Source organism: Lemur catta, chromosome 1 (assembly GCF_020740605.2).
Source record: "Lemur catta isolate mLemCat1 chromosome 1, mLemCat1.pri, whole genome shotgun sequence".
In the NCBI taxonomy this organism is placed as follows: domain Eukaryota; kingdom Metazoa; phylum Chordata; class Mammalia; order Primates; family Lemuridae; genus Lemur; species Lemur catta.
Genome location: NC_059128.1, coordinates 87,282,597 through 87,303,880, shown reverse-complemented (window position 1 = coordinate 87,303,880; position 21,284 = coordinate 87,282,597). Strand labels below are relative to the sequence as shown.

The 21,284-nt window shown below is 35.7% G+C and overlaps 1 protein-coding gene across 1 annotated transcript in view; it reads left to right on the top strand.

The window, feature by feature from the left end:
* The window catches only part of PRTG (protogenin), a 125,231-nt gene extending 112,437 nt beyond the window's left edge, over positions 1-12,794 (top strand). The window contains exons 16-20 of the mRNA XM_045555414.1: positions 2,986-3,168; positions 4,582-4,702; positions 9,387-9,552; positions 11,420-11,524; positions 11,946-12,794. Of these exons, the coding sequence (XP_045411370.1) occupies positions 2,986-3,168; positions 4,582-4,702; positions 9,387-9,552; positions 11,420-11,524; positions 11,946-12,341 (971 nt within the window). The 3' untranslated portion in view covers positions 12,342-12,794. The remainder of the gene's footprint in view (positions 1-2,985; positions 3,169-4,581; positions 4,703-9,386; positions 9,553-11,419; positions 11,525-11,945) is intronic.
* Positions 12,795-21,284: the final 8,490 nt, after the last annotated feature.

Genomic DNA, 21,284 nt, shown 5'->3' with positions numbered 1-21,284 from the left:
AAAGTCCTTGTCTCCACTGAAGTTTGCATTCCAGGTAACAAACTGATAAATATATAAATTTTCAGGCAGTGTCATAAATGCTTTAAAGAAAACTACAATAGAGAAAAGAAGCAAAGTGAGGGAGGTTATCAAATAAGTTCTCCTGGAAGAAATAACACTAAATATAGCCCTGTGGATATCTGAAAGAAGTGCAAAGGCCCTGTGGCAGAAGTGTGTTTGGCATGTTAAAAGAACAACAAGAAGGCCAGGGAGGCTAGAGTGAGGGGAAGAGGAGGCAGTAAGAAATGAGGTAGAGAGGTAACAAAGGGCAGATCTTGTAGACTAGACTTTGTGAGCTGTAGATTTTATTCTGAGGTAGAAGATATTGAGGACTTTTGACCAGATTTACATTTAAAAAGGATTGCTCTGCCAACCCCAAAAAGTGAATTATAAGAAGGTAAGGGTGGAAGTTTGGAGGCCATTTAATAGGCAAGTGTCCACGTGAGAGTTGATGAGGGTTTGGATCAGGGTGCTAGTGGTGAAGGTAGTAAGTTACTGGAACATAATTTAGAAGAAGAGCCTATCAGATTTGCTTGTAAATTGATGTGTAGTGTAAGAAAAAAGAGAAGCTAAATCAGTGAGGGAAATAAGTGGTTTGGTTTTGAACATGTTAAATTGGAGATGTCTTTTAGGTGTCCAAGTAAAGAGGCTGATTAAGCAGTGGGAGGGTTAAGTTCATGAGAGAGGTGTGGACTAGAGATATAACTTAGTTGTCAGTGTGTAGATGATACTTAAGGCTGTAGAACTGGGGGGAAAACCCATTTAAAGCATGTGGACAGAAGAGAGAAAGATCTGAGACTGCACCGTGGGGCACTTCTCCAACCCCAAAATCTGTCACAAATAGCATATGTTTTTAACAAGTTCTATGGACATTTACTAAGAATTATGTTGTACAAAGTATTCTGCTAGCCACCTTAAGATGATCAAATATGAAAAAGAGTTTTCTTCTTCCCCAGAAGCGGAAGAAGAGAGAAGACAGAGATGAGAAAAAAAACTTACTTAATTTATTGAGTATATACGCTTGTGTCACACACTTGCCAGTGCTAATTTATTTAATCCTTATAATAATAATGTGAAGTGGGAACTATTGCCCCCATGCAAAAGTAGAGTTCAGTAACATGCCCCAAGTCACAGATTACTTAGTTGGTACTATGTCAGGATTTGATCAACATTGATCCAACACTATTATGAAATTGCTTATGAAATTCCTAGTCTAGCTAAAAATTCAAACACATGTAAAAGGCAGGACACTGACATAATCACACTAATTGAGACTGAGACAGTCTACTGAGAGAATGTAGACAGATCGCTTTAACATTGGGAAATGCTTTGAATGTGCTTGTATGGGAAACAGAATGTTATAGTTTCTTTTTTTCCCTAAATGAAGACGCTTTTGGTGGGGGGACAGGGAGTGCATGCACACACATACTGCTGATCCACTTATAAAACTTAAATTAAGTGAAAAGACTTTCAGTTTCTGGTAGTGATCGGATTTTGCCAAGTATGTTTTATAATTAAATGTATTCTGTGATATGGAAACCTTATTTATATCTCTGTATGTGAAGAAATTGAAATATTCTTCCTTCTAGATAATTGTAACACATCATAATACATCTTTGTTTTTTAATTCATCTGCCTAAGAACATGGTAACAGTGGAAGGACTCTTCCTGATTCTAAATAGGGGTTACTTTGTTTATTGAACAGTTGTGTACTCAAGTAGCTCACACCTTCTTCAGGCCAAGTTGAAACCAGAGAACACGAAAACAAGCTGTGTTCTGGCTCCTGGCATTGCTGCTGGAGGCTTGGCTGCCTCATACCATGTGACCTGCAGAGGTAGTCTCTGTGTCATGACCTCAGCTCTAAAATCACCCCACATTTCACTTGCATAATGAAGTACACTCTAGCAAGTGCCCCGGAGTAGCCGGCTCTGGCAGGGAAGTGATTGCTATAAACTATTGTAAACTCTTTGAAGCTAATGTAAGGTTGCTCTGAGTCAGAAAAAAGTGAGATGAAATCAGTGCAGGAAAGCTAGGCTTCCCTGTGTATATCCACCCACAAATGCAGTGCTGGAACAACTTTCTGATTATATTTCTATTTCTATTACAGGAACACTCTGAGGTTCCTATGTAACTTTGCCTTTTCTTTCCTGTTTACCTTAAAGAAATCTGAAATAATAATTAGGCCAGTGAAAAATATACGCATGCTTTCAAAAGTAATTGTGTTGTTTCTGATTTAAGAAGGCAGAATAAGATTACCTACCACAGCTGTTACCATAAGTGGTTTAAATATGTCTAATAAACAAAAGTCTCTCACATTGAATTTTTAAAAATCCATTTATAATTATTGAATCTAGATTCATTGTACCCTTCTCTTTGTGTATTTGCAATGTTCTATAATAAATGTTTTTAATGCCATTTGTATTCATATCTATGTAAAGGGGAAAACGTGTTATATATATAAATATATATTTTAAATATATGCATTTTAAATTACATATATATATAAACCCAAACAAAAATGTGTGCTTTTATGAACTACTGCCAAAATAAAATGACAGAGAAGAGTTATATGGGGGAAATGTGCATGGTACAATGTTAAGTGAGAGATGTAAAAAATACATATTTCCTCATTTGTATAGTTGTAAGTAAAAAAGAAAATACATGGAGTAAATACGTATTCACACATATTCGTGTGCACACACACAAACACACTAAAATGCTGATAATGGGAGATTGTAATTTTATTTATATTTATCTTTATTTTCTAAATGTTCTACAATGAACATGTGTCACCTTTATAATCAGAAAAATATTTTAAAAATAATTACAATGAACATGTCACCTTTATAATCAGAAAAATAACATTTTTTTAAAAAGGACTATGTTTGTATGATTGAAAGAATAAATGATAAATGTTTACTTAATTTTTAATTGATGTATTTATAGGGGCAATAACCATGGCTCTGCTGGAAAATCTGGTAGCAGGAAATGTGTACATTGTCAAGATATCTGCATCCAATGAGGTGGGGGAAGGACCCTTTTCAAATTCTGTGGAGCTGGCAGTACTTCCAAAGGAAACGTCTGAATCAAATCAGAGGCCCAAGCGTTTAGATTCTGCTGATGCCAAAGGTCTGTATACTGCCACCGTCACTGTGATTTTTCTTAAAGGAAATATATATATATGTGTGTGTGTGCGTGTGTGTGTACTTAGCTCCCTTACACTTTATTTCAGCTCCTACACTTGCCATATCCTGAAACCTGCACTCAGTTCCTTAAATTGTTGCTGGTGAGGTTCTGATGTTATGGAGCCACATAGCTCTTCTCCATACTTAGGCAAAGTGCAGAATTAAGTGCAGTTTTCAGACCAGTGTGTTCCCAATTACTTCTTTTCCCAGCTGTGCAACCACCAAGACAGACAAGCTGCACTGCCCATGTACTGCTGGGAGTGAGCTTCCTGGGAGGTTTCATGGAAATAAACAGCAGTGGTGATCGTGGTGTTTAAGTTAAGAAGAGCATGGTTTTCATTAAGAGTTTTCACCACAGAAAAAACAGCCTTTCTGGAGAGCATTTTTTTTCCCTTTCTCCAGAAAAGCAATTGGAAAAAATATTTTTAAAGAGCCATCTTCACTCTGAACATTCAGTGCAACTGTCAGTCTGTTCTGAAGAAAGCTGGTGCCCCCTGTGGTACAGGACTAGCCACCCCCTTTTCCTCCTCTTTGGGTGAGTGGGCCTGTGGGAGAAGGAGGGTGGTTTTAAATGGAGGAAATGTCAGCTGAACTCAGGACAGAATTAAGGGCTCTTAGCTCCACAGAGAACAGTCATTCCATGCCAGGGGGTGTGTGTGTGTGTATGTATGTGTGTGTTAGAAAGAGAATAGGGAAGAGAGGAAGGGCAGTAGATTTAGAACAGGAAGGAGTTAGCCACAGTGTCATCAGGCAAGGCTCATATTTGATTCTGAAATACCTTGCTACTCAAAATGGCCTAGGAACCAGCATGGACATCACCCGAGAACTTGTTAGACATGCAGAGTCATGGGCCCCACCTCAGACTTAGTGAGTCAGAATTTGCATTTTTTCATATCCCCTAGTGATTCGTATGCACATTAAGTTTGAGAAGCCCTGCTTTACTGTAAGTGGAAAACTAATCTTCAAAGTACAGATCTGCTTTTAAGGCAACATGATATGAAAGCTGTTGTTTGGTCCATCAAGGAATAATTACATTTTGTGCTTGTTATCCATAACTTATGAACTGTACGTGTGTTAGAGAATGGGGGAGAGGGGAAGCACAGTAGAACTGATATTCATGTTTGATATAATCATGATATCTAAAACTAATATTTAGAAGCCTTAATAATAGAAGATAAACCAATCTCTGAAATCACCAGTAAAAGATTATGTTTCTTTTCTGCTTAGATATTCTTGTCAAAACTTCTCCTATGAGATGAGCAAAAATTATGGAAAAGCAAATATCTGTCTGAGAATTATGATAAATGTTATCATTTATTTTTCTGATTGATTCTGAGTAAATGTGTTTCCCCTCTAGTTTATTCAAGCTATTACCATCTGGACCAAAAATCAATGACTGGCATTGCTGTAGGCGTTGGCATAGCTTTGACCTGCATCCTCATCTGTGTTCTCATCTTGATATACCGAAGTAAAGCCAGGTGTGTTTCCATTACTGGAGATGTTGAGGTAGTTAAAAACAATTACAGTAACCACAGGAAACAAATTGAAATCAAGCGCCTTTAGAGTAACTGGGATTTTCCACTTTAAAATAAATGTACAGTATTGTTACTTGAGTTCTTACAGCTGTAGAAATGTGCTCGTTTTAGAGGGAGGTTATTTTCTTGCTATTTGAAAAAATTACTATGCCAGTAAAATATTCTTAAATGAGGACCTAGTGTCTTCATTTCCTTAGTATTTTGAGAAACGCAAAATATATCATTGGGATTTTTTTTAATGGCACACTTAGTCTGATGCATCTGCTTATTGAGAAGATTCCTTGCTGTCTAGAATATTTCATATTTAAGTCGCAGTCCTTAAAATGCCTGAGTCACTGAGAACACCATAGGACATATGGTTGGTATTTTCCAGACGAGGATGAAGACAAATACAATAACTAGAGGTTGTGTTATCTATAAATTCTATCAGGCAATCTTGTCTATGGGTTGACTTTGGCAAAATTTTTAGCTGTGTCATGCATTCGGTGAACTTGTCTATTTTTAACCTTTTATATTTTGGTTTTTACCTTCATTTATTCTTCAGATTCTTTTTTGAGTGAAGAGAAATCAAAGTGAAATACACATTATTCTTAGGTAATCTCCATCACTAGTCTCCCTCCATTACCATAGATTTTTCAGAGTCTGTATGTATTCTGTATATGCTTCTGCACGGAAACATACTCAAAAAACATTAATGAAAAAGTTCTAACATCTTGTGGATATTGAACTGGCTTAGTTTTGATGTCCACATTTTTCACTTCAATAATTTTTAATAAAATCTTTATGCATATCATTTTAGTAATGTGAAACCTTGCAGAAGTGCTACTCTAAATTTACCATTGTTAATTGGCAAATTAATTGTTATGTTAGTGTAACCATCTGTGGGCCTGAAGGGGAAAATATAAATTAAAAAATTATAATTTCTGCACAAATTAGGAATAAGGAACAATAGTTGTTTATAGAAAGTAATTTTATTTAAGCAGATATTGAGGCAAAAAATGCTGCTTTTTTCAAATTTCAAAATATTAAGGGGGTACAAGTGTTTTTGTTACATAGATGAATTGAATAATGCTGGTGCCAGAGCTTTTAGTGTGCCTATCAGCAGAGTAGTGTACATTGTACCCAATAGGTATGTTTTTATCCCTTTGCCCACTCTCATCCTCCTCCTTTTTAGTTTCCAGTGTCCTTTATACCACTATATGATTGTGTATACCTATCATTTAGCACCCACTTATTAGTGAGAACATGTGGTGTTTGTTTTTCCATTCCTGGGATACTTTGCTTAAGATAATGTTCTCCAATTCCATCCAGGTTGCTGCAAAAGGCATTATTTCATTCCTTTTGATGGCTGAGTAGTACTCTGTGCTGTGTGTGGTGTGGGGGCCGTAAACACGCACACTGCATTTTCTTTATCCACTCATCAATTGATGGGCATTTATGTTGGTTCCATATCTTTGCAATTGTGAATTGTGCTATGATAAACATTCAGGTACAGATGTCTTTTTGATATAATCACTTCTTTTCCTTTGGGTAGATACCCAGCAGTGGGATTGCTGGATTGAATGGTAGGTCTACATTTAGTTCTTTGAGGAATCTCCATAGTATTTTCCATAGAGGTTGTACTAATTTATAGTCCTACCACCAGTGTCTAAGCATTTTTTTCTACCGCATCCATGCCAGCATCTATTATTTTCTTATTTTTTTAATGGCCGTTCTGATGGTTGGGGTAAAGTGGTGTCTCAATGTGGTTTTAATTTGCATTTCCCTTGTGATTAGTGATGTTGAGCATTTTTTCATATGTCTGTTGGCTGCTTTTCTATCTTTTTTTGAAAAGACTCTTGTTCATAACCTTTGCCCACTTTTTAAGGGGGTTATTTGGTTTTTTCTTGGTAATTTGTTTGAGTTCTTTGTATTATAGACTCTGGATGTTAGCCTTTTGTGGGATGTATATTTTACAGATATTCTGCAGGTCATCTGTTTACTCTGTTGATTACTTCCCTTGCTGTGCAGAAACTTCTTAATTTAATTAAGTCCCATTTATTTATTTTTGTTGCTGTATTTGCCATTTGGGTCTTAGTCATAAATTCTTTGTCTAGAATGATGTCTAGAACATTTTGTTCTAGAATTTTTATGGTTTCAGGGCTTACATTTAAGTCTTTAATCCATCTTTAGTTAATTTTTATATATTGTAAGAGATAGGGATCCTGTTTCATTCTTCTGCATGAGGCTCTCCAGTTTTCCCAGCACCATTTATTAAAGAGGGCGTCCTTTCTTTAGCATATGTTTTTGTCTGCTTTGTCAAAAATCAGTTGGTCATAGCTATACGGTTTTATTTCTGGGTTCTTCATTCTGTTCCACTGGTCTGTGTGTTTATCTTTATATACCAGTACCATGTTGTTTTGGTTACTATAGCCTTGTAGTATAATTTGAAGTCAGGTAATGTGATGCCTTCAGATTTGTTCTTTTTGCATAGGATTGCTTTGGTTATTCATGCTCTTTTTTGGTTCCATATGAAGTTTAGGCTTAATTTATCTAGATCTGTGAAAAATGGTGTTAGGATTTTGATGGGAATTGCATTGAATCTGTAAATCACTTTGGGAAGTATGGAGATTTTAACAATGTTGGATCTTCCAGTCCTGGAATATGGGATGTTTTTCCATTTGTTTGTGTCATCTATGATTTCTTTCATCAGTGTTTTGTAGTTCTCCTTATAGAGATTCCTAGGTAAATACCTAGGAATATACCTTCTTGGTTAGGTAGATTCCTAGGAAAATACCTAGGAATATACCTTCCTGGTTAGGTAGATTCCTAGGTATTTTATTTTCTCTGCAGCTATTGTAAATGGTATTGAGTTCTTGATTTGACTCTCACTTGACTGTTATTAGTATATAAAAATGTTACTGATTTGTGTACATTGATTTTGTAACCTTAGACTTTGCTGAATTCACTTATCAATTCTAGGAGTCTTTTGGTGGAATCTAGGATTTTCTAGATACAAGATTATAGCATCAGCAAACAGGGATAGTTTGACCTCCTCTTTCTTACTTTGGATGCTCTTTATTTCTTTCTCTTGCCTGAGTGTGCTGACGAGGGACTTCCAGCCCTATGTTGAATAGAAGTAGTGACAGTAGGCACCCTTGTCTTGTTCCAATTCTTAGGGGAAACGCTTTCAACTTTTCCCCATTCAATATGATGTTGTCTGGGGTTTGTCCTATATGATTTTTATTTATTTTGAGGCATGTTCCTTCTATGCCTAATTTGTTGAGGGTTTTTATCATGAAGGGGATGCTGAGTTTTATCAAATACTTTTTCTGCACCTATTGAGATGATCATAGGGGTCTTTGTTTTTACTTCTGTTTATGTGGTGAATCACATTTACTGATTTGTGCATGTTGAACCATCCTTTCATCCCTGGGATGAAACCCGTTTGATCATGGTGAACTATCTTTTTGATGTGCTGTTGAATTCAGTTTGCTAGTATTTTGTTGAGGATTTTTACATCTGTGTTCATAAGGGATATTGGTCTATAGTTTTCTTTTTTTGTTGTGTCCTTTCCTGGCTTTGATATCAAGGTTATACTGGCTTTTTGTAGTATGAGTTAGAGACAGTTCTCTCCTTCTTGATGTTATGGAACAACTTCAGTAGAGTGGTCGCCAGTTCTTCTTTGTAGGTCTGATAGAATTAGGCTATGAATCCATCTGGTCTGGGGCTTTTATTTTGTTGGGAGATTTTTTATTACTGTTTCAATCTCACTGCTAGTTATTGGTCTGTTCAGGCTTTCTATTTCTTCCTGACTGAGGCTTGAGAGGTTGTATATTTCCAAAAAAAAATTTTTTTTTTTTTTATTTCAGCCCTTCATGGGGGTACAAAAGCTCAGGTTATATACGTTGTCCGTGTCCCGCCCATCCCCCTGAGTCAGAGCCTCAAGCGTGTCCATTCTCCAGACAGTGCACCTGGCACTCACCAACCTCCATCCCCCCCCCCCCCCCACCTCCCCGAGTCAGCACCTTCAAGCATGATATTTCCAAAAATTTATCTATTTCCTCTAGGTTTTCTAGTTTGTGTGTGTAGAGGTTTTCGTAGTAGTTATGTGTGATATTTAATATTTCTGTGTTATCAGTTGTTATGTCTCCTTTTTCATTTCTGATTGAGCTTATGTGAATCTCTTCTCTTTCTAGTTAATTTAACTAATGGTCTATCAATTCTGTTTATCTTTTCAAAGAACAAATTTTTTGTTTCATTGATTCTTTATATTTTTTTGTTTCCTATTTCATTTAGTTCTGCTCTGAGCATTCTTATTTCTTTTCTTCTGCTAGCTTTGGCTTTAGTTTGTTCTTTTTTCTAAGAAAGTTCCTTGAAGTGTGACATGAGGCTGTTAATTCATGATCTTTCTGTCTTTTTGATGTAAGAATTTAAGGCTATAGCCTTGCCCCAAGATGCTTTTTCAAATCATAAAAGTTTGCAGCAGCGATTTGGAGCTAAAATCCAATACACAATTTCCAAAACTACTTGAGAAACGAGTATCCAAGAACTTCATTGTTTGCAGAGTTGTGATCATAGGCTAAATTTGGTACATTTGCCTATATCTTATATGAAATTAGATTTCCTCTTCTTGCCAATATTTCAGGAAATCATCTGCTTCCAAGACAGCACAGAATGGAACTCAACAGTCATCTCGTACCAGTGCTTCCTTAGCTAGTGGAAATGAGGTAGGAAAGAACCTAGAAGGAGCTGCAGAAAATGAAGAATCTTTAATGCCAATGATAATGCCAAACAGCTTCATTGATGCAAAGGTACTGAGCTGAGAGACTCGTTTGCTGCATAGTCCTTCCTTCCATTCATCTTTTCTTCATGTGTGAAACTTAGTTACCAAAAATTATATGTTAAATGTATTATGTCTCTGTTCTTCTTAATGAAATATACAAATTTTACCCAGGTCCTTCCTTACATAAAATATTTAGGGAGAAGAAGGTGAAGATAGAGAATGAAAAAGCTATAGAAAAAAATGAGCATAAAATCAATTGGATGGGATTATATGAAACAAAGTTGCCTTAAATAAGGAGAGCATTGTCATTAGTCTGTATTCACTATAATTTGGCTGCCCTATATTTACAGGGTAAACAATTTTTTATTAATTCCTTTGTACTTAGTTTGGTTGACCATCGTACTTAATTGGTCATGAGACTATCTATCCTAGGTATGAATGACTTTTTTTGAAATAGGGAACATCTAAATAGATGCCTCAAGATCCTTCCCTTTATGACCCAAGGAAGTTGGATATAGTAAAGAAATGTCATTGGAGGATGTTACTTTATGTCCTTTCTAGTATATGTAATAATAATACAGTAGTAAGCATTATGAACACCAACTTAAAGTTATTTTTAATCACATTGCAACATTAGATATTGTGCATTATTGCAGTAGCTCCCATAACCAATGTGCTATAAACCAGGTAGTCAGCAAACTACAGCCCAGCCCAGGCCAGCCTGCAGCCTGTTTTTATATGGCCACCCCTGAGCTAAGAATGTTTTTTATGTTTCTAAAGGGTTTTAAAAAAAAGAAGAACATGTAACATAGGTCATACATGGCCTGCAAAGCCTAAAATATATACTGTCTGGCCCTTTACAGAAAAAGTTTGCTAAACCCTGCTACAAATTATTTTCTTCCCACCCTTTCCTAAGACTTGGAATAACAAAAATATAACAAAATATCAGGTACTTTTGAGATTAAATTTTATATAATTATATTTAACAGATGCCATCTACTTATATCTAACACAGTGCTATATATAATGGGTATATAATGCTATATATTATGGGTAAATAATAATTAATTGATATTTGCTACTTCTATTGTCTTTTTTGTTTGCAGCCTAATTTAGCTTTTACTTCCTAACACAAACTATTCAATGTTTTTGAAATTAATCTAAAGCATTAGAAGGTAAAACTTTTAAATAAGCATGAAAAGTGCTAAAATATTTCTTGTGGTTCTATTAATACTAGTTTGAAAGCAGGCATGAGAAAGGCTAGGGGAGAGGAAGAGTGAGGAGGAAGACATGGAAAAAAAAAGGAAACTAAAATGAAAGGAGGCAGAGAGGAGTAGAGGCCTGAAGTGACGGAAAAAAATAAGTTTAGAGGATTCTCCAGTCCCTTGGGTTAGCCTAAGGGTTGATACTCCACATAATGCCAATTTGTTGAGCACATGTGGGCCCATTACATTTTTTTCTCCCCAACTGCTTTTTAAAATTATCAAACATGCAGAAAGGTTGAGAGAATAATGTAATGAATATATAAATAAATAAATACTTGTTAACATCTTGTCATAATTTTGCGTATCTCTATATATACTTTTTGTGTGCTGTACCATTTGAAAATAAGTTTTGGAATCATTACACTTCCCCGAATACTTCAGAGAGAGAGAGAGAGAGAGAGAGAGAGAGAGAGAGTGTGTGTGTGTGTGTGTCTTAAGGATAAACCTACTCTATCATTTTGATCACTAACAAATACCCTGAATGTGTTGTCTGCTGCCTGTGTAAAAGAAGAAATAGTGATGTCTGTGATCATTTTTTTCTTTTAACATTTAAAAATTTTATGTACTATATGTGATAAACTAAAATCTATGATACCAAAATATTTACATTTCCCTTCTTTATTTCCCTAGGGAGGAACTGACCTGATAATTAATAGCTATGGTCCTATAATTAAAACCACCTCTAAGAAAAAATGGCTTTTTTTCCAAGACTCAAAGAAGATAAAAGTTGAGCAGGTAACCCATCTAAATGAGAAAAAGCTTTGGCCACGCATGGTATATGAAGTGATAATTAAAAAGAGAGGAAAATGTAAATTAATGCTTTAATTTCTGTATTCTTTATGGATATGATTTTATTAATTTGGGGCGTGACTCTGTGGAGAGCCATGGTGGAAGGACTTTGTGGAGAGCCGTAACTGAAAGCACAATTGGAATAGTAATCAGAGCTGTGGTTTTCAGAGGCGAGCAGGGGCAGTGGGGAAGTGACAGGGGCAGTAGTGTGCATCGAAATCGCTGAAGAAGCTTTTGATACCTCACTTGCTGCAGGTAATTCTGGTATTTTCCTGTTCCTCTGTGGGGAAACACTATCTAGATGACCTTCTGCCCGTGTACTTGATCAGTTTGCGATCTCATGGCTGTCTTATCTGTTTTTGCCTAGCCTCAGAGAAGATTTACTCAAGCCGTCTGCTTTTACCAGCCAGGCACTACTGTATTAATCAGTGATGAAGACTCCCCCAGCTCCCCAGGTCAGACAACCAGCTTCCCAAGACCATTTGGTGTTGCAGCTGATACTGAGCATTCGGCAAATAGTGAAGGCAGCCACGAGACTGGGGATTCTGGAAGGTTCTCCCATGAGTCCAACGATGAGATACACTTGTCCTCGGTTATAAGTACCACACCCCTGACGTCTGATTCTTTCACTGGCTGTGATTCAGGTGGGGATCCCAAGATGAGGAAGTGTGAAGGCCCATCAGTTGCTGAGCAGACTTCCTCCTCAGTTCTGCACCCACCGTCTGCCATGCGATGCTTTGATAAAAATGCCCTTGCAATCTAGACAGCTGTGCTCGGGTATTCTTACCTGTAAGTCTGTTCGAAGGACAATGAACAGGGAGCCAAAGCCTTTTGTGAAAATCTTGATGTCTTATTGGGTATTTCAGCTTTTTTTGAATGTGTTTTGTTTTTTATTTTTAAACTCACGTAATTTGAATGTTTCATTGTCAGCAATGTGAAAGGACAGTCAAGATATTTGACTGGAATATAAAATATATCACTGGAGCAAAGGGAAGACTTTTGAGAGCCCCTTTGCTGACTATCTACCTCAGTTTGCCAGATGGCAAACTCTGAAGACAACTTTGTTACCTCGTTTGTTATTGTAGTTTATCTCAGCTACATAACCAATGATACTTACTAGTAGCATTTTGTTTTCATTGCTGTGTGTGTAATGTGTGTGATCAAAGGAGTCATATAGGTAGATGAGTAAGAATGTTTACCTGAAGCTCTGATTTTTAAAAAAGTATGACATCTGCATGGTTTGGAGAATTTAACACTTCTGGCTATGAGGACTGTTAAACCACTAAGAAGAGAAAAAGTGGGACTATTTCTTTTAATGAATGACCAAAACAAAAAAGTACATCTCTTTTGAGAACAAAACTATTCAGTAGCATACAGGGAATAATATTGCTTAAAAGACCTTTGTGTTTTGGGCATTAGAGTCTGAGTGTTTTATCTACTATATCCCAAACCTCAACCTGCCTAGAGCCGTGCCTTTTCTACCTTCCCCTTTGCCTGACAGTTGGCCAAAGGCCGCACTGTCTAATTTGCAAAGCATCCTCATCTTTTCCAGTATAAGTTGCAAAACCCCATGCAGAAAGTGAATTTTTAAAGAGAATGGGTTAAGGGTTTTTTTAATTTTTCTTTTTTTTTAAATCCCAGTTTGGCTTAAAGGGGTGAAGAAATTTCATGAAATATTAAGAATGAAGATAAATGCAACAGTAGACAGTGAAATGAACTTGAGGTTATCATGATAACAGTGCCTTCCAGAATATATTATGAAATTCTTTGCCTTATACCTTTTTAATATTCATGAAGTTGTTTAGGACAGAAGTACAAAAAGTTGCCTTAAGAGTTTCTTGGATTTTATCAATAACTATTTTGATGTATAGTATTTTACCAAAGCTTTTTTTTAAGTGCGGGTTTTGTTTAGGGATAAAGATTCAGAGCTCTACCACCCTACTTGTTGTGTTTTCTTGAATTCTTAAGAGAATTTGGTATTCTTTATTTAATCTTCCTTCAGTGTCAATGCTGTGAATGAGGAATGCTAACTCCAGGAGTGAGTTAATCCTCTCGCTGGTTTGAAATCAGCAAATTGTTTACTCAGCCACACAAAATAGGCCTTCTCTCAGTCACGAGACAATTTCCAAGGTGCCAAGCAGTGGGAGAGGATAAAGAACCAAACACATATAGAGAGAGGGAACCCATATCCTTTTAAAAGTATTTTTTCAAATTTTCTGGAAATGACTTTTGAATCTTATTTTAAAAGGAATCTTAATAGGTTTCTATTTGAAACATTTTATTTATAAAGGGGCCAGGGTCATGTTAAATGTTGTTCTCAAATCAAAAGAATATTACTGGATACTAGTCCCAGTATCATCTGCTATCCCCAATGACTGATGGTAGAACATATTTTAAATTGTTAAATTTTTTTTTAATCTGTGGTTTTGTGCCAAACTGGATGTTTTCAGAAGCAGATCAACATTAAGTGCCAGCAACCACTTCTGAACTAAATTAAAAATCCCCCAGTTAATTCTCTAAGTATGAGCTTCATGGTGAAACAAAACAAGCAGAGCTTTAGGTGAACAATCTGCGGCAAGGAACAATGCTGCGCCTGCCTTTATAGCTCCTGTTTTATACTACCTCCTTTTAAAGTTATTCTAGTGTTATTTTTTTTCCTGTACTCAGGGAACATTTTGTTACTTTTGAGCTGCCTCATGGAAGCATGGGCAAATTGACAGGGTATGGCGTTTTTTGGTTTGTAAGTAGAAGTATGTAGGGCCAACTTTTATCAGTATCTAAAATTAAGGAGTACAATGAGATCATTTTATTTTTTAAACTTCCTTCCATTAAAACACAAAATCTAAAGCTAAAACATTATCCATCATGACTGTGGAAGATGTATTTAGGACTATATGAATTTGAATAGTTTTAAATGGCTAAAAAAGGTGATCTGAAGTCTTTGAGGCAAGTATTTTGTTTGGTTTTTGATGAATAGGCCCATAGTTGATATAGGTCTTTAGGCTATAACTATTTGCTAATTATTTACCAGTACATTTTTACCTTTTCATTTTGTTCTTATATAGACTTTTTTTCCCATAATAATCCTGTTACCAAAGAATTTTCAGTAGAAAGTGAAATTTTGATTATAATTCCCCCCAAATTGAATTAACTAGGAACATCTATAGATATGAAGCTTATACAAGTAGTTACTAACCCAAAACAATAGGGTTTATATTGGTTATTGTAGTAAATAGACTAGTAATGTTAACTACCTTGTTACCAGAGCATTTATAATAAATTGTAACACTTTCTTTACCAGCAGATAGTTCCAAAGAATTTCAAGTGTAATTTTTTTCTTCAGCAAGTAAATCTTCAACTATACAGTATTAGAGAAAAATATTTTTAAATTGTTGAAACTACTTGTTGGAGAGAAGAAAATTTTTTCACCAAAAATAGCTGTTTTGATCTCATTGAATAAGATATTTAGTGTATAGCAAAGACTTCTTTTTACTTGAACAAAGCAAGCTTCTTAGAAGTCTTAAGTATGAAATTGTAACTAAAATGTGAAGGTTTTTCACTCATCTCTTGGTATTTCACTCCAAATGGGCTAATATGCAATGGTAACTATTTTCTTTTCCAAAGATTCATTTGCTGTAAGTACTGATACATGCATGTCATTTTTATGCCAAATATTGCAAGATACTGCTCATCAGTATTTTCATACCAAAGACCATTAAAATATATAGGTTAGTCTGTACGTAAGTAAAGATGAGCAGATTTGAAATAAATTTATTTAGAGGCTGATAGGGGATCTAGTGTTAGTAACAAAAGATATCGAAGGGCTAAGTTTACATAATTAAAAGCAATACAATTGTATTGGTATTTATCAGTGTTTTTATTCAAGTACTTTTTATCCGCAAATTAAAAAGAAAAAAACCAAAGATATTTAAGGTTACCTCCACATATAGGCAAATTTAGTTGTACATTAAACTGTCGTTTCTTGTTTTTATGTTAAGCAAACATGTCTCTCCAGAGCCCAGTCTGTGTACAAATAGCATACATAGGGACTTTCCATTAAATCTGCTGATTCAGCCACAGGATGTTTTTGCCAAACAGTGTGATACTTTCCTAAGCACCTTGAGTGTGAGATGTCAACAGAAATATCAGCAGGCTTTTCCATTGCAGAGTATTATGGTAACCTCTGAATTAGCCTGTCTATTTCTCTTTCTGTTTAAAGCATTACCTGGTTAACTCAGATGGCTTGAGGCAATCCCTGAATAATAGGGATGTTCTCATCTCTGAGGATGTAAAAGGCAAACAAATCATGTCACTGTTTAAGTGGGCTATGCTTTGATAGCTGTGCTGTTTAAAGCTGTTGAATTGAAATCTAAAGTTGTTAAATGGAAATATTTTTATTGCATCAAAGGACCCCAGTTTTCAAACTTTAGTGGAATCTTAGGTAAAGGAAAAATCTTTGTCATGAAATCTAGGGTTTTAGATTTTGATTAGCCTAAAAATAAAAACACCGTTTTATCCACTAAATGACTTTAAAAAGTCAGCTTTGCCATACCAAGGAAATTAGATCCTCAGTGAGAAATAATGTACTTTTATTTGCCTTTGCTTCAAACAAGAGCAAGGCCAACATCGGGACCAATGACAGTGATTTGCATCAGTTTGTCTTGGCTTTGTTAAGGACTTTTGCCTGAAACTTACTCATGGTTGACAACCCGGGATCATTGTTCAGGTCCATAGGAAGTCACTTTTAGAAACAAATTCAGACTGTCACAAAAAGATGGAATTGAAGGTATCTTTTTTTTTTAATTTAAGAATACCCAAATGTGGTTCCACTTCAGCAGTGGCTACAGCGGATTCCTTCATATACATTTATATTTCATTGAGTGTAAATTTTGGATACCGAATGTAAAAAAAAAAAAGGTTCCAATTGTATTATTGTATTGAAAGGATCATGATCTTTATAAGACTAAATGTGTGTTGTGCAGGCTTTATTCTTGACAATTTGTCACACAAGTCTCTGATAAAATTGCTTTGGTTTAATAGTCAAAATAATTTTTGTGGTCTGTGAGCACAGAGCAGCGGGTTCTGGAGACCACCATACACAACTATTTGTCTAATTGTGAAGCTCATTCATGTTTAGAAGAATGTAACTACAGAATTCTGTGTTAAGTTGATTTACTCTCAGGACATAAGATCACAGGCTAATGCAATGTGTATGTGTGCAGGCTTTAATCTTCTCAGTTTCCCTATTAAAGCCTTTGAAGGTTTTCAGATTAACATGACAGTCTTGTATTTTTACCAGACAGATACTGTATTATTTTCCTATTGCTACTGTAACAAATTACCACAAATTTAATGGCTTAAAGCAACACAAGTTTATTATCTTAGACTTCTGTAGATCAGAAGTCCAACAACAGGTCTCACTGGGATAAAAATCAGGGCTTACAGGGCTGTGTTACTTCTGGAGGCTTTAGGGGGAAATTGATTTTCTTGTCTTTTCCAGCTTTTAAAGACTGTGAACCCCTCCCTCCATCTTCAAAGCCCACAATGCAGCTTCCCTCTGATACTGCTTCCGTTAACATTTCTCTTTCTCTAACCAGACTGATAAAGGTTCTCTAGTCTTAAGGACTCATGTGATTACATTGGGCCCACCTAGATAATCCAGAATAATCTCCCTATCTCAGGTTCCTTAATGTAATCACATCTACGAAGTCCCTTTTGCCATGTATGGTAACATAGTCACAGGTTCCCGGGATTTGTGCATGGACTTCTGTTGGTGGCTGTTATTGTGCCTACCACAGATTATTTTTATGGAATTCTGATCCCTATAAAATGCCTATAGCATTAAAGAGATTGGAAATCTGAGGTTATATGCCCCTTGGGGATCTTTAAAATTTCAAAGCCATGCAAACTTTGATTTGGAGCCTAGCAAAACAACTATACATTAAACTTTCTCTGTAAAACACTTGCAACAACAATTCATCTTCAAACTTTTTGAATATGTGCTTCATAGAATACTATCTCAGTTCTCAGTTTAACAAAGTTTCCTAAATATTTGCCTCTAACTTTATGGAATTTCATCAGAAATTTTTGAAAACTGTTCTTACTGTAGTTAATCTTTCTCCCTTTCTCTCTAGTGATTATGTTGCTGGGGAAGGGTTGGGGAAGACCTCAAAACGTAGGGACTCAGAGTAGATAAACAGGACCATGCTCAGGTGTATGTTTTGTTTTCTTTTAAAACAGATTTGCAACAGGTAACCTTCGCACTTTTAAATCTGGTTTATCTCTTCAGTTTCACCAAGCCGCTGAAAGTTTGGTTTTCAGTTTTGGTAACTGAATGATTTTCCATCGTCCTCAGCAAGAGCCTCTACTTATCTCATCAGCACATACATCTCCTAGGAAATTTTATCTTGTCATTTTTCTTCTTCTTTGATTTCAATTGTCCTTTTCCTAGAAAGCTTTAGATCCCAAAGCTGTAGTTTGTTCTAATTTCTGGATCATTGAAAGTCTAGCCGTTTTTAAGTTTTGAAGGACAATTTCTAATTCTGCCCTAATTTTCAGCATTTCTTTCTTTTTTATTTTCTGAGACAGTCCCGCTCGGTTGCCCTGAGTAGAATGCAGTGGTGTCATCATAGCTCACTGCAACCCCAAACTCCTGGGCTCAAGCAATCCTCTTGCCTCAGCCTCCCAAGTAGCTGGGACTACAAGTGTGTCCCATGATTGCCTGGCTAATTCTTCTATTTTTAGTAGAGACAGGGTCTGGCTCTTGCTTAGGCTGGTCTCAAACTCCTGATCTCAAGCAATCCTCCCGCTTCAGCAATTTCTTTAACTAAAAAGATAAAGCTGTCTCCATCATGGAATGAAGGCCAGGATGATATCCCGAGTAAGGATAAGAAGCCTGGTCATTTTACTTCTCCTGACTCTAGTCTCTAGGAAGGAATTATGCCATTTACTAAATATCTGTAATATACCGATCACATGCTTCATCTCTGCAATCTGCTTTACATTCTGCAAAGCGAGTATTATCCCCATTTTAGAGATCAGGAAATGAATGTTGCTGGTCTCTTGCCAAAGATCACAGCTAGTAAGTGGTTTAGCCACGATATAAACCCAAGTTGGTCTAACTCCAACTTGGGTTTATAGGATTTCCACTATGATACATTGTCTCAGCTAAGAAAATGAAATCACCCCAGGCTCATAGTGCCTTCCACAGTGGGATCAGGTATAATTTTTGTTTCTTGTACTCAGACCAAATTGTGTCAAATACAATCTGTCTACAGAGTAATAGCCAACCAACAGGGCGAAGTCTATCTTAGTTGTTTCCATTTATTCACAGGAAGAATTTAGGAGGTGCTGAGTATTAACCCATTCCTCATCATCTCCTAATGACTCTCTTTCCTCCTTCAAAACCTTCCATTTATTTCAGCTAAAATTGTGTCTGAAGACCGGTTTGTGCCTAGAGTTGTGTTAGATATAAGGTAGGCCTGGTTTTTGGAGTCCTTATTAGACTAAGGATTAGACTAGTTAAGGATTTCCTTATTAGACTAAATCTTCAGAATTGGATTTTATCTTTTGTAATTTTTTGTGGTTCCCATATATAAATAGGAATTTATTAACTGGAAAAAGCAAAGTGTGTAACCAGTAATCCTTTCTTGCTAGATCTAAAGAGCCAATAGTTTTTATGGCAATGTTAACTAATTGATCATTTATGCTAATTTAGGAGAGAGCATAGTTGAGGATGAATCCCATAATAGAACAAGTATAAGGCTAGGCTGTGGAACACCTAAGTTCAAGTCTTCACAATTTTGAGAATTGTTTGGTAGGAAAGTTATTAACCTATTTCTGCTCCTCCTCTATCCATGAAATGAGAATAATTTGTTGTGCAGAATGAAACAATAGTACTTTGAAAACTTAAAAGAAAATTCACATGTAAATAATTATAAAATCCAAAAGTCATTGCTATGAGGCAATGAAACATCTTGCAGATTTTTCTTTACAGATCAGCCTTTCCAATTATATTTTGCCTGTGCTTCAGTGAAAAATGTTTGCATCTCCTACACATGCACAAAAAAAAAACTCCACAAAAAAAGTAATAGAAGAAATTGGCTGGTAAAAGATACAGGTGGAATTTAAGCGCTTATCTGTGAGGTGGGTAAATCCATACAAGGAAATGGGAATTGACTGTACTTTTGAAAGTACTAAATTTGCAATCATCTTACCCCAATTTAAACAATTATTTTTTTTTATATCTTGGCTTTTAAAGAGTTAAAGAGACAGATATCTCTAGAAGGGTAGATGAGTGAAGAAAAAAGTACGTGTTTAGTATGCTCTATATGGAGCATTTTAACATTTCTGCAAATTATTCAGAATGAATAAATTTTATGTAGGGCAACACATACTGGCACCTAATTCTGTTTTATTCAAGTCCACATTTAAGGCTTGTTGGGAAGAATTATATGATTATCATCCTTTTTTAGAGAAAGGAAATATTTTTCCTAATTTTTTCTTGCATCATCCACATAAGATTTTGAACAGCTTTGCAGATTTACTTAACTTTATATCTTATAAGTAGTTCATGGTATATAGACACAGTCTTGACTTATAAACTTTATTTTTTAAAATTTAGGTTACAGAAGTTTATTTTTCTATGGAACTGTTTTTAAAAGCAACAACAAAAATATTATAAATCTTTACCTTAAAATATTCTGCTTGCTTTTACCACATTCTGGGTACCTATTTTGTTTGCAAATTAAAGTTATTCTGATAATTAGCAACTTGAGCCTGTTAATAGAAAATTGCAAAGCCTGAATACACACACATTGCCTTAGCCTATCAGTAGAATAGAGAACATATATTAAGAAAATGTCTGTTTTTTGCTGTTGTTGGGCAAAATTTGATGTCTGTGTGTATAATTTTTTTTTCTATTTTCTTCAAAGATGTGAATTAAATGAAAGTGTGGGAGCCAGTTAAATTATTTTATATATGGGTGTTCTGGATCCTTTCACTCCGTATACCATTTTCTTGTAAGGGCAGCATTTGCAGACTTGCTAATGGACGATAGAGCTGAGCTATGGTAATTTTATACTTGACTCAGGGGATCAGCTCTGTTGTCTCCATTGCATAAAGAAAGCAAATGTTTGCCTTGATTTTGAATGTACCTTTTTAATGTTTTCTTAAGACATATTTTGTTTAATAATGTGGGTTTGTTTTCTTTTTCTAGCATCATGGTAAATATTGCTTAGTATTTCCCCCCTCCCCAGGGTAGTTTATGTACTGCCCTACAGGTCATGCCAAAAATGAATAAAAGTTTAAATGCCAAAATGTTTATGAAACTGCTGTCTAAATACTGATTGCACAGTTTAAATAAAAGTTTTCCTTAGTTAAAAAAGAAAAACCCACGTTTTCTTTTACTCTTCAGTTTTCTTTTACTCTTCAGTTTTCTTTTGGGGGATGGAGAATGAAAACTTCATAGAACGATGGCTTTCACATCCTGGGATGAGAGGATTATAGAGTCTACTCCAAACAGTGGGAATAGAACCTATGTAAGGTATGTAAGAATTGTTTTCTTCTGGTATTTACTGAATAGCAGCAAGGAAATAATAGTTTTCCCATTCTAGATGTTTGCTTACCTCGGGAACTAAATAGTAGGTAGCCTAAAAGCTATGGGCATGCCCATGTAGACACAGTCCTAATTCAGGATAAAATCTTG